Consider the following 14,025-nt stretch of genomic DNA (forward strand, 5'->3'; position numbering starts at 1 on the left):
TTATGTGCTCTCAAGCAAATGCCAATAAAACCTTTGTACAATGCCACATTTGCATATGCTGTACACGTTTCTCAGGCTAAGGAAATACTGATTTAGACACTTCTGAGATGTGTTAGGTTACCCTGAATCCAGTTATGCCATCAGTGGAACTTGACAATGATCTAGTATATCGATGCATAATATGTATATCATGAATAGCAAGACTAGGGATCCTTATAGTAATTTTCATACTGTAAGTTTGTTTGATCTTCATCAGCACTGCTGTCTCTGTCTTGTCACTCAAACAGAAAGCTGAAAAAAGAGATACATGATGTAGAGACACTGCTGAAGTTGGTTAAAGAGGTTGCAAGTGCTGCATTAGAAAAACAGTTGAAATCTTTAGTCAGTATGATACTGGTTATTCAGATCAAAATATGCATTTTCCATAAAGAAAAAAATCAGAGGCAAGTCCTCCAACTTAGTCGTGTATTCCAACTGCCTCTGAAAGTAAAAGAGATTACTCTTGTGGGAAGAGTAACTTCTCTATTCAGCTGTAAAAAAAGAGCAGTACCAGATCTTGCCTGGCACAGCCTTCCTTGGCTAATTATTACTTGCACCAGGACCCCTATTTGTGAGAGCTCTGTTCTTACTCCGCTTCCTTCTTCGAGTCCTAGTTTCGTGCTGGTAGCTGACCAGCAAGTTTTGCAGCATCACCAGTACCTACCAACAAAGCAGCTGATCCACACATGGCAAGAAGTGGGCTCCATGCTGATCCACAAAATCCACAGGCTCATCTCAGAAGTACAAGGCGTATTACGTGCAGAGTGAATATGAGTAAGGTACATAAATATGGTTTTGAAGAATCTACTCTGCAAGAAAAACATTATAATGTCCCTGGGGAAGTGTCTTGTGTGTGAGAGAGAGAAAACCACTTCTGGTGGTACCTGGCCAATGATAATTCCTTAGAACAGCGAGTACATTTCACTACCATAGGAACATTAGAACGTTAGAAATGCTGTTTGCCTGTCACATGTATGAGGAAAAGATGCATAGGAAAAAATGTATCATTTTATGGAAAAATAATCTGTTTTAAGAGATGACAGATTTCCTGTTATTTGGCTTTAAAGAAACATCACACAAAACATTGAAAATTGACTTTAGAAGTATTGACTGCAAACCTTACAGGATCTGTCTTCATAAAGTCTCTGTTTTTCTTAGTTTTTGTGTATTTCCCTTGGCATGAAAAACAACCATTGTGCCACAGTCAACTTTTGTTAAAGTTCATGCCAAATCAGTACCTACCTTAGTATGGCATCCAGGGTCTCAGAGAGTTGCAGAATCTTCTCACTCAGTTCCTTTTGACACTGGGTGTGGTGGAGGAGGGAACTTGACTAAAGAAATCCTGGCAAGTTCAGGGATTATTTCTGTTCCACCAGCCTGTCTTATCTTCACACCTGCTGCACACAGCTTTTGTATTTTTTTGTGCAGTTTGTACCTCTTTGTACACTGATGGCTGCCTGGTAGCATGCTCAGTGTTGCCACCCTTCAGTTCCTTGGGTTTGTATTTTTAACATTTTGACCTTATCTGCTTTTTTTTTTCCCTTTCATATTTTTCTCCATGAGCACTTTAGTCTTCATCAAGCCTCTCTCTCTTTCCTCCCCTTTAAAGTGGAGGAGTGGGGACAGTTTAGTTTTAGGTTTTTTTCTGCAGCGGATATGTTAACAAGTTATAGGAAAATCAAAACTACCAAGGACCAAAGATGGACAGCTGGGCAGGAGTCAAAACACTTTCGTTTTTTTAAGAGCAATGTTCAAGTATTCAGTATTGAAGAATATCCAGATATGTTCTGGTAAGTTTTGGGCATTTATTTAGCAATTTATTTAGCAATTTTTTTCTCATGTAACCAAATGTGCACAAACACATTTCCTAAGGGTACCAGCTACTCAAAATGATCAATACATTGCACTTTTTGCCTCCTTAAGCTACATTTTTGAATATCCCAACATCTGAGAGTCAATTTTACTCAAACAAATTAATTCTTCACACAGTTTTTGCAAAATGTATCTGCTATAAAATATTACCCTTCCTTGGACATTATCACTGCTTACAGAATTGGAAGAGAAGCTCCTCTAATTATAGGAATAAAAAAGTGCTAGCAATTGAATTTTTTTTTCCATGCACAGAAAGCCTTTCCCTTCAGGACTTGCTGGCCAAACATTTCTAGGCCAATTATACTGATGTTACAACACAGCATTGTAATAGGAGTTGGTTTCATCCTTAACCACAGAAAGGCTACTGCCTCTTCATATTACTATATAGATGTAGAATGCCTTTGATTCTTTGCTAAAGAGTGTTCTCTCTAAGTTACATATTGTTTGGCATGCAGATCCTTTGAACACATCTCCATAAAAAAAAATCTTACTTTGCTTCCAAGTCAAATGAATTATATATGTTTAACACAGAAAATGTAGCCATGGTGTAAATGTCTGCTTGTGAAGTATTTCAGATATCATTCCAGAATATTACCAGTAATTTTAAATCTACTGGTTTATCTTTTCAGTTATTACAAGTTTTCTTTGTAAGTTTATGTACAGGATACAAATAACTGTGTTGTTGCAGCGTTTCTTCCAAAAAGCCAAATGATAATAAGTCGAATGCTTTACTGAAATCTGATTAAATTACATCAACAAGCGAAACCTGCAGCCTCATTAAGAAAACAAAGTCTGTTTGCCAGGCTCTACTTTTCTGCCAGGATATAGAGCTTTTTTAGCAGAAGCCCATGCTAGTTAGAATTACCTGTCTTCTTTTAAATTATTTGTTAACTGAGTTTTATATTGGCTATTCTGCATTTTGCCTGTGACCAATGTCACATTGGTAAACGTTGGTAAACTACTATTATCCCATTTAATTTTTTAAGGTATTAGAATAATACTAGCTTTATCCTCCTTAAAAAAGTCTTAGTGTTCAAAAAACTTCTGAATATGAATACTGATGATGCATCCAACTTCATGACATATTCATTCCAAACTCTCTAATGCCAGTTTTCTTTCAGTAACTGAAGTTGAACCGTCCTCCTACATTATCATTTGAACAGAAAACAACTCTTCAATACCATACAACATAATTACAGCAGCTACCATCTTCCCAAATGCACAGAAGGAATATATATATTTAACATTCAAAGTTTGTCACTAATTATGGTTAAAGCTGTCAACTCCATTCCTTAATAGGGTCTTCTTACTATTCAGATCCATTTTCTGTGTTCTATTTGCAAAAAGCTTCCATTTTTCTCATTTTAATTCTGTTGACCATATGTATATTTCCCTCATAACCTTTTACTTCCCACAGTAATTTTCTACAATTCCTAGCTTTCAGTGTACATGTATGATACCACATTCTTTCTTTTTTCACAGATGTTTGCCTTGTAAACTACCCCGGATTTTCAGCAAATGTATTCCTTAATTGTGGAATTATGGCTATGAGAGTATCTGCACTGACATCCTTAAACCGTTTCCAATTCTCATTCTCCCATTTCAGATTAAATTCTTTCTCCCAGTAGAAGTATCTTATAATAGTATTCACCTTTATAAAATTAGCCCTTTCAAAGGATTAAGTATATATATTATTGGTTTGGACTTGATTCTGTTTGCACATTAAAAATGTGATCAAATCATTATCAGTTACACCTAAGCTATGGCTAATTTTTAGTTCTGTGATCAATTCCTTTTCATCTGACAAGATTAGGTCTAATCTAGCATTCCTCAGTGTTAGATGCAACACCTTTTGAGTTAGGAAAATGACATTTTAAATATTTTGAAATTCCAAGTACATTTTAACACTGGCAGCATGAGACCTTCAGCATATGTCACTCAGATTGAAATTCACTCGGTACAGCAGTGCTTTCCCTGTATGTTGTAGGTGGGTAAGGCATAGGTCATGCTGTTCTCTAGTGTGATTTGATATCAGCTAAGTACCCTGTCAGCTTCTGACTTATCCGTTAGAACATTGACCCATAAACATTCAAGATCTTTTGCTTCCAATTGCCATCAACTCAGAAAAGGTAATGCCACTTTTGAAGTGCTTTCTGTCCACTTGATCCTTCCAAAATAGATTATAACAATTGATTTTGACATTTTTGTTTTCCAAACAGTTTTAGCAATAAAAACTAGGTCAAATCTGTGTTAAAAAGTGATTCTGCTGTTGGTGTCAAGTTTTCAACATGAAAAGAGAAGTTACTGAAAAATCTCTGCTCTTTGTGTTCTCTTGTAGTTTTGATTTGCACTTAGCAAAAGCTCGTTGGTTCCTTCTCAATATTTCCACCTCTGACCAGCCCCTTGACTCCAAGGAGACCAGTCACTTAGAAGAACAGCTCCTTTTGGACATTTAATTAAGCAGCAGGCTCTCATCAACAGAAAGTGACAATGTTTTCCACAAACCAAACATCTTCAGGTTATGTCACTTACTCAGATATTCAGTCTAGTATTTCTTCTACTTGCTTTCCCCCTACTCAGAAGTCCTGAAGGATGTTGGAGAGGATCACAGGTCCTGAAAGGACAGAGGGCAACAAAGATGATTAAAGAACTGGAGCATCTTTTTTACAAGGAGAGGCTGAAGGAGTTGGGCCTGTTCAGCCTTGAGAAGAGGCAACAGAGGGGACCATCAATGCATATATGTATCTGAAGAGAGGCTGCCAAGAGGACGGATCCAGGGTCTTCTCCGTGGTGCCAAACAATAGGACGAGAGGCAACGGGCAGAAACTGATGCACGGGAAGTTCCACCTGAATATGAGGAAGAACTTTTTTACTGGGTGGGTGACCAAGAACTGGAACAGATTGCCCAGAGACATTGTGGAGTCTCCCTCACTGGAGATACTCGTGAACCATCTGGACACAATCCTGTGCCATGTGCTCTGGGAGGACCCTGCTGGAGCAGGGAGCTTGGACCAGATTGACCCACTGTGATCCCTTCCAGCCCGACCCATTCTGTGAAAGAAGAAAGCCTGTTCTCTGCAGGTGTCCATGTGTCATCTATGACACTGCCCACACTTCCTTAGGTATCGGTACAATATCGGCCTGGCTCTCTGCTTGCCAGCTGCAGAAACTCGCTCAGCCTTGAGGGATGCTCCCGTTTGAGACAACTCATTCCAACTGAGCTCCCAGAAAGCACACCAAGCTCTCGAGCCGTGCCCATTTCTCCCAGCTCCCATATTTTCCTTGGGATAAAGCGTACTTCGGGGCTCCCGGTCCCGCCGCCCCTGCCCTGAGGGGATCGCCGGGCCGGTTCCTCCCTCAGGCCTCCCGGGGGGCCCGGCCCCCAGCGCCGCCCTTCCCCGTCGCCATGGCGAGGCCGCGGCGTCCCGGGCCGCCCTGAGGCGCCGCGGGGAGCTCGTCCTGCCGCCGCGCCATGAGCCCAGGTCCGTTCCCCGGGGCACGCCAGCTAATGTGGTTTATAATTTATTTGTAAAGAGGCCGAGGCAGTGCCGGAGCCAAGGGTGAGGGTGTGTGTCGTACGGGGCCGGTTCGCAGGTGAAGGGAGAAGCCGGAGCGTCCCCGGGCGGTGGTTGGGAACAGGGAGCAGCGGAGGGCGGCTGCATTCCCGGAGCCACACGGACGGGGCACGTTGGGGCCGTGGCCTCGTCCAGCTTACTAGGAACAAATAACATCCATCGCGCTGGCTATAGATTTCAAGAAAAAAAATTTTAATCAATTTACTTCATTACTTTCAGTAATAAAGGACGCTCTGACGTCCTTTTATCTTGGAAGGTGCCCGTAAAGACGGCTGCGTGTAGCCACTCCTCGGCTGCTTCCAGCCCTGGGAAACCTTCAGCCTCCAGTCAGGTCTGAGCACGCCTCGGAAAAAATGTGTGGGAAGGGCTGAGAGGTGTCCAACAGGTTTACTGAAAGGTGCCAGGAAAGGCACAGTTCCAGTCAGCTGGCGTTTTTCCTTCAGCTTCAGTACACCTTGGAGCGATTCCAGCCCGCGGGGAGATTCCCTCCATCATGTGGTTAAACAGAGCACTTCTTCAGGAACAAACTGCAGTGCCTTGTCTTCCGTGAATTCCGTGGGTGTTTGATTAAGTAAATGAGATGTGGCTTGGGCTTTAAAATAAAGGAGTAAGATGTAAAAGGGTTAGCAGTCAGCGACGAAAATCTATATGACTGTAATAGAAGGGTGTGTTGTTGATGCCTTCTGCCTTGTGTCTCTGTGGTTGTAATTTACCTGTAAGAGTCACAGTTACCTTGGACATTAGGGAAATGCACCCTCCATATCACTCTGAAAGCAACCTACCACCTCTGAAGTAAGAGTTAAATTGGCATTGTTATGACGCAGGGTGTTTTTTTTCTTTCTCAAGCTTTGAGTTTGAAATAGGAGTCAGGGCAGTAGTTTTCATCCTTGCAAGGCAGTAATGTAACTAAGTAAAATGTCTGCATACGTGCCTCATGTTCGTGTGAGACCTGTGTGCTAGACAGTCTGCTTTCCCAGAGACTTGATTTCCGTGGGGTGGGAACCTGGAGCGCGTGAGCCAGCAAGGAGATGTCTGCTCCAGCCAGGTGCCCTGGGGTGCAGCCTGGAGCCTGTGACGGGCCACAAAGTACAGCTCCCCATTAATAGCTTTTCATGGTTACAGTGGCTCTACCGGGGTCTCCTCTCAGCTGCTTCCCCCTGCCTTTCCTGCCCCATGGCTGCAGCCAGCCAGCCCCCCTGCCTTGCTGGGTTCATCAGCTGCCATTAAGGCATGTATGTTTTCTTTTTCTCACTTAATACCTCAAAACAAAGAGGCTTGTAGAAAGCTTTGCATCTTCTCTGGGCTTCATTATTGTTGTTCCAAAGTTTAATTACTATTTCTCACTGAATAGCATCTTCCCAAAAAGGGGTTTTCCTTTCTATATAGTTCCTGCACACAAACCTGTCATTTTCTATAAGAAGTGTAATCTTTTTTAGTGATGAATGACCCATATGTTTTTATTCTATTGATTTTTTATTTTCCATGATGCACTTCTGTAAAATATTCTGTCTCTGATTGCAGATTAGATTATTTATAAATAATATTCTTTCTGTAACAAATGTTATCATTATACTAGGTCCAAAAAGAATGACTTAAGAGAAATATCCTATCCTGTCATCTTTTCAACCTATAATTGTCTTTGTTATTCAATTCTAAGTAACACAATTAAAAAAATTACTTCATTATAACTGCAGAAAAATACTGCATCAGTGAAATGGCTTTTGATCCCAGAAAGGCTAATATAAAATATCTGCTCGTCTGATGCTGATCATTCAGTAACAAATTGATTCATATCTAATAACTATTTCCCATAACATAAGTTTTGTTTCACTAAATGTTAAATTTCACTAAATAGTTAAATTTTTTCCCCCCTTTTTATTATATTCTGTTTTTCCATCCCTATTAAAAGTTTGTGCCTTCAGGCCTACCAGCAGGGCATGCAATACCTACATTAAACCAAATTTAAAAGTAAGGGTGCTCCTGCTGCTAACGTCCTCAGATCACAGACATGCAAAATGAAGGAACTGGCAGCTGAAACTTTAATGGTAGGAAGTGTAGACTGAATACTTGGGGAAAAAACACAGTAGCTCCATATGACAAAAAAGTCCTATTAGCATTTATGTACTTCAAGATGACAAGCTAGACGATTCTACATAACTGTGGGGCTTTTGGCTTTTGTTTTAAGTAAAATCCTGTGTTGGAGTATAGCATTGCTTACATTCTTTCTTCAAAAGATTTTTACTCTTATGATTATGTAGTATTTTGAACATTAATACAGTGCCTGTCGTTGCATTGCACACTGTATGTTCCATCATTTGTTCACCTTGTGTATTAATCTAAAATATTGTTAATACTTGGACCTAGATAGCTTGAGGAAGCACAGGGAATCCCATGCAAGTATGGTTCCTGAATCAGCTGTCCCTGTGCAAATCAAAAGCACCTCAATGAAGGAGAGAAAACCACTGAAAGTTAGATCATGACCATTCCTATGTGTTATGTCCTGCTGAAGCAACGCTGAGGAGATTTGTGTGGAACTGGAGGTGTGTTTTACATGTAGTCCACTGGAAATAAAACAGTGGACTGGGAAGCAGCACGAGAAGGATAAGAAACTGCACTGCTTGTCTGCCTTGAAGACCGTTGTTTCAACTAATGTTGGTTTTGTTTGTTTGTTTCAGTTAAAATGAATGTGTTGCCTCAAGCGATCCTACAAAGCCCAGGGGAGCATCCCAGGTTCGTAAAGCAGCCTGTTTGCCCCCCATTAGACTTTGCAAGGTATGTACCTCTTTTCTTTCAAAGCAGCATTTTCACTGTGAATAGCTTCAATCAGCTATGCCGAGGTGACAAATTCTGTTTGCTTTTCTGCAATATTTAAAACTACAAAAATCAGAGGCAAGGAAATTCTCTCTTAGGAAAGTTTCAGAATTAAAAAAAAAAAAAAAAAAAAAAAAAAAAAAAAAAAAACGTGTTCTGTTTAAGGTAGGTATTTCATCCTAATTCTTCAAAAGCCCTTTAAAAGCCACAGAAAGTTATTTTCATTTAGCACTGATACAAATGTAGGTCATTAAAAATGTACTTATTTAAATGAAAAAAACCCAAGATTCTTTTGTTTCATTCATGTACAGTTTTGCAACTCTCAAAATATAATTAATAAAGCTGGCTTGAAAAACGTTATACTGTGCTTAATAGCTGAGAGAATTAGCAGCAGTGGCATAATACAGTCCATCTTCTTCTTGCACATTCCTGTGTGTCTTCCTGTTCCATTGCACTCATTTCCCCTTTTTTGTCCCCCTCAGTGAGTACTGGTCTCTCAGTTTCTCCTCTGCTCTTTTTCCTGGAATTGCCTCCATTTCAGAAAGAATTATGGTTATTTTCTCCTTCCTCTTTTTTTTTTTCCTTTTTTTTTTCCTCTGATCCTAGCATTCCCCTTAGCCTTTGGCTAAAAGTTCTGGGACATCTCAGAGTTAAGCAGCTGCATGTCCATGTCTAAAAGCAGTAAGGATCCATAAACATCCTATCCTTGTGCCCAGTCTTTCCGAGGGGCTCAAACTGAGACATGTCCTCTCACTCATTGATAGAGTAAGGACATGTCTTACTGTTCATTTTTTTTTAAATCTTTTATGGCTGGAGCTGTGTTCTGCAGCCATCACTTTTTCCAGTAACTGCAGTGCTGGAGAACTCATTCCAGAGGGAGGCAGGAGGCTTGTTCAAGGAGATCCTTCTGCGGGAATCCTACTGAGGTTGTGCCTGTTTGCATAAAAGGAATGTCTGATTCTGTAATGGCCTAGACCATGCTGCAGGTGCCTAGTGATGAGAACAAGACAAGCTCTGTAATTTTGTTTTGTAAGAGATTTTGAGAAAGCTGGAGTCTGAGTTAACAGCATAGGCAGTGGGGATAGAAAATTGTGTGAGAATTAGTTTGGTCCTTTATGCGACTCCGTTCCGTTATTTGATTAAAAACCAGATGTATTTATCATTAAATTTAATTTTAGAAAAAACACCAGTATCTATCTTTTTCCTGTGGAGACTGATAACAGAAACAGTTATAGGAAGACATAGGCAAAAATGTTAATTCTGGGATAGGTGCCCACTGGATTAAAATATATTTGTCTTCATAAGTGAGTGATTTAAAATTAAATAGGAGCAAATTTACAGGTGAAGTGGACTTTTTAAATGCACTATTTATGAAATATAGTGAGTCATTATGGAAACACTGGAGAACTAAGGCTAAAACAGCTTGGAAAAAGCAAGTGACAACCTGTGGAAGAAAAGAAAGAATGCCTTTTAGCCAGTGCTATTGTCACCTCAATTCTCTGTGAAAAAACAATGTCCATTCCAATTCACAGTCTGAATTCTTCACATAAATTAATTGTATTGGTTTTAATTATCATTGCATATAACAAACCATTTTAAATAATGATGGAATTTTCTAGTGTGTTTTTTCCTATGTATTATCTACCTGCCTTTTCTGTGTTATTGTTACATTAACATCACTGATAATAACAGCCAGAATGAGATAAGTATTTATTATTTTCAGTAAGTTCAATTCTTTATGATGGGTGACCGTGTTTGTGGTTGCATCAATCCAAAACAGGTTATTGCAGAACTGATGTAAACAGTAATTAGGTTGCAAGTTTTTGCTTATGTTTTTTTTTCCCCTTGGCTGTAGTTGTCTTTCAGCTTGAGGGCGTAACCAATAAGAAGTCAGAAATTTACACCTTGGCTATAAGGCAGGCGACTTTTTAAATTGTATATGCTTCTGAGGGCTTTTCCCATGATTTTTTTAAGTTAAAATACCTTTGTGAAGACAATGACAAGGCACCAGGCTTTCCTTTGTTCCAGTTTGAGATGGTTTTTAACTGTGGTGCAGATAAATTTGCACCAAGGTGATAGTGATGCTTAGAAATTGCCTCTTGTAGTCGACTGTTTCAGTTTGGGGGTTTGGACTTCCACCCCACCAAATATCTGATGTGTTCTCTCCCATGCTACTGATGTGCAGAAATCTCGTTTTTGCAACCTTAAAGTACAAAGGTCACCCAGGGTTTTTATTGTGTTGATATTTCATATTTATTTGCCCAGAAATATTGGGTTTCAATTTTTCAGTTACCTCATATAAACTTATAGTATCTTGAAATATATTTTACATCCGTTTAAAATAAACAATAATTACCTTATCTTCGTGATCCAAACATTACATATCTCTCTAAATTGTGACTATTTTGGTGTTAAAATTTTGATACTGCTTACATTTTGGTATTGATTATAACTGAATTTTTATGGCAATATCCCTAAGGTGTACATTTAGCAAGATGAGCACAACTCATCTGGACTGTGTTACGTGCAGCCTGGAAGCACCAGCCTCTGCTGGTGCCACTCAGCAGTAGCAAATTCTGGAACAGATTTAAATGAACTGTTTGTGACGGAAGTTTTCACTGCTACATTGTTTTAAATACAGATATGTCAAAATATCTCTGCTTTGCTTAGCTATTTTGTTTTCATTTAAGCGAACTTCATGAAGTGTCTTTGGTATTCTCAGAGCAATAAGAAGTGTGATGCTTATATTAGCTAACATTATGAAAAGAATTTACTCTCATCACTGTAATGAAAGACAGCAGTGTAAATACAGACAAGGAAAGAGGAAAGTAATAGATTTATGTGGAACACTAATGTTGAATTTCTTTTATCTCTGAGTGATTAACCAGACAATCTTTATGCTCTTTTACAGAAGAATAAAAATAAATTCACATTGCTTTTATAAATATAATATCCTCTACAGTCAGGATTTCCGATTCTATTTAAATACACTTTATGGTCAGTAAGTGCATATTATCCCTTGAAGGCATCTCTTGTGTATCAGAGTGGAGATGCAAAGTGATGATGGCTGAAGTGAAAGGTGAAACGATGCACAGTTCAAATATTCAAATTAGATCCATGCATCCTGAAATTTGCCCTTTATTTTAATGCCCTTTGGATTACCCCCTTAGTGGACCACCTTTTGCAATATGCTGCTCAAACTGTGGGAAGTCAAGAGCAGTATTAAAAGATTGCATTGCACCAAGGAAAACATTTTGAATTGGATTTGGGAATTTTATTGTTGATTTGTTTTCTTTTTTTTTTTTAATTTTGAAAAAGTTAAATATGAAATAGATTGGACCACTCTGGTCCATACCGATAATGCAAAAATGTAATGGTTCTGGTTTTAGGAAGCAGTTTAAATATGGATAGCTTAATCAATTTTTATTGATTTAGCTAATACACAGTTTCTTCTAGTTCAGACTGAAATATCGGATAACCAGATCCTGTAAAGCTAATACCATCTCTGTTTTCTTTTAGAAATAAAGATTTGAAATAGCTACAGACCAAAAAATTAAAAAGATATTTGTATGTGTTTATAGAATGTCTGATATATTACTTTGTCAATATTTCAGTATTTAGCTCTACTTGGCAATGATAATATATTATACATGCTGCAGGAGTCTATGTTAGCACCTTACAGTGTTTCTTTTAATTTTTTTCATTTAAATTTAGGATTCATTTGATCAAAGACAAAGATGGCATAGATGATTATTTGGCGAAGAATATCAAAGGGTTGTCAAAACAAGAAGCTGCAGCGTAAGTTGGCTTTTTCGAGGCATTTTAACATCCATAAGTTTATTGTTTCCTTTGTTTCTAGTCATCATAATCATTTAAATTTAAAGTTCCCTAGGCCCTACCCTTTTTAGTTGAACTTGGCATTTAAAAAATTGAAGTTGGTATTAAATAATGATGGTTCATTTCTCCTGATGTTAAATATATCAAAGCGTTTAAATATCTCCTTGGGTTTACTAATTTGGGTATTTACCAATTATATCACATTTGTAACATTATTGTTAAGATTATGTCAGTAATTATATTTAAACTTGTGCTGCCTTTTTGTTTTGTCTTCTTCTCTTCTTTTTTTCTGAGCCTTTGTGAAATATCTCCTTTGGGGTGGAAGCTGAGTATACCGACATACACGTTCTTGTAATTTTGAACTACTATTTAGCCAAGCCCAAGTGCTGGCTTCTGTGGTGAAGCATTTAATGCCCCATTAGTTATTTAAAAAAACAGTGAATGAAAGAAATCTAGATAACTTTTGATTTCTTACAGCTGAGGTATTTACATTTAGAAGTTACGAGAGACCGTGACTGACTTATTCTTCTGCAGTCTTTTAACAGATCTGGGGTTCAGCACCATCAAAATTAATGAAAGAATTCTAACAAATCTGGATTGCTGGTTGCTTAAGTGAGCTGATTTATTTATTCCAATATTTAAATAATAAAAGGATGCATATACATGGGCTCTAGGCACCTTAACAATTAATATTGCAAGATCACCCTTGCTGCATAAAAACTTTCTATCAATCAGACAGGAATTCAACCAGCTAGTTTCTTGCAAAACATGCTTCTTTTCTACATCCTAGCCTAGGAATGTGCCTGCAAGCCTTTCCTAGGAACTTTCAAATTAAAATCTAGAAAATTACCAAATTTGAGTTGAGGTAATAACTTCAGTGGTGTCCTAAAATCATAGCATATGACACTCAGCCAGCAGACACCCTTTCCTTCTTTTGGGATACATGTCCAATTCACTTTTATTTTTACAATGGCAACATGGTAAAGCTAATAAGTGTTCTGACAGTGAGTACAAAGATTGTAATGTATCTGGTTTGATGATCTAGGACAGCAAACTCATACCCATTCTTTTATTTTTGAGCTCAGACTAGGTTCAAAGATGGTAGCCTAAAGATTAGTTCAATGATGGGGTTGGGCGGGAACTTGTCAATACATCATCCCAGTGTGTGCAAAGTTCAGTTTGTTCCTTTGTTGCTGTAGGAGAGACTGTTCTCACGGTCACAGTCTGTGGGAGAGAGCAGCCCAACAGCGTCAGGGAAGTGCGTAAGGTGAGGCAGTGGGAAGTGCTGCACTGCTGCTCTGTCAGGGCAGGTGATGGATGTGGGACAGTTACCTTTGATCACATCATCATGCTAGTGGTGCTGGGTGTCAGAACTGGTGTAAATACTCCCTGCTTAAAGGGGAGAAAACAAAGATTGCTCGGGTGACTACTCAGTTCTGTAAGGAACAGCTCCTTCCTCAGCAAATACTTTGTTGACAGAGGTCCTGGCCCCTGAATTAAAGGTGGTGTAGTTGCTCTGTGAGGAGGGAAGAAGTGTCAGACCTCAAGGAGCAAGCAGAGAACTGGGTACACTCACTTATTGTCACCCTAGTCCCACACCAGCTCTGCAGGGCTGCTCTGCTCAGTACACTGCAGCAATTGTCTCAGGCTGACTTGCCTTCCCAGGGAGCTCTCAGTCTTCAACCCCAGTGGGCTTCTACACACCGTGCAAGGGACAGGAGTGTTCTCTCTGTGGTGATTACACAGGAAGTCACTGCTGTTTTAGGAAGGCCTTGGGGCTTCAAAGTGCATTTTGCAGCTCTGATTTGATCAGGTCAGCCTTTTACTGCCATTAAAAAACCCAAATGAACAAAAAAACCAACACAAAAGGTCCTATATGATTTTTCTTTTT

The 14,025-nt window shown here is 39.1% G+C and overlaps 1 protein-coding gene across 4 annotated transcripts in view; it reads left to right on the forward strand.

The window, feature by feature from the left end:
• Positions 1-4,980: 4,980 nt before the first annotated feature.
• Positions 4,981-14,025, forward strand: part of TTC29 (tetratricopeptide repeat domain 29) — a 125,700-nt gene continuing 116,655 nt past the window's right edge. The window contains exons 1-3 of one of the 4 annotated variants that reach the window (XM_039391076.1): positions 4,981-5,393; positions 8,162-8,258; positions 12,012-12,095. In XM_039391076.1, coding sequence (XP_039247010.1) covers positions 5,384-5,393; positions 8,162-8,258; positions 12,012-12,095 — 191 coding nt within the window. In that variant the 5' untranslated portion in view covers positions 4,981-5,383. Of the gene's footprint in view, positions 5,478-5,937; positions 6,042-8,161; positions 8,259-12,011; positions 12,096-14,025 lie in introns of those variants that run through there. The other 3 variants (XM_039391075.1, XM_039391077.1, XM_039391078.1) reach the window with 3 other exon arrangements.

The sequence above is a fragment of the Pipra filicauda genome, unplaced genomic scaffold, assembly GCF_003945595.2.
Source record: "Pipra filicauda isolate LSUMZ 115617 unplaced genomic scaffold, ASM394559v2 scaffold8_size5757611_pilon, whole genome shotgun sequence".
Classification (NCBI taxonomy): domain Eukaryota; kingdom Metazoa; phylum Chordata; class Aves; order Passeriformes; family Pipridae; genus Pipra; species Pipra filicauda.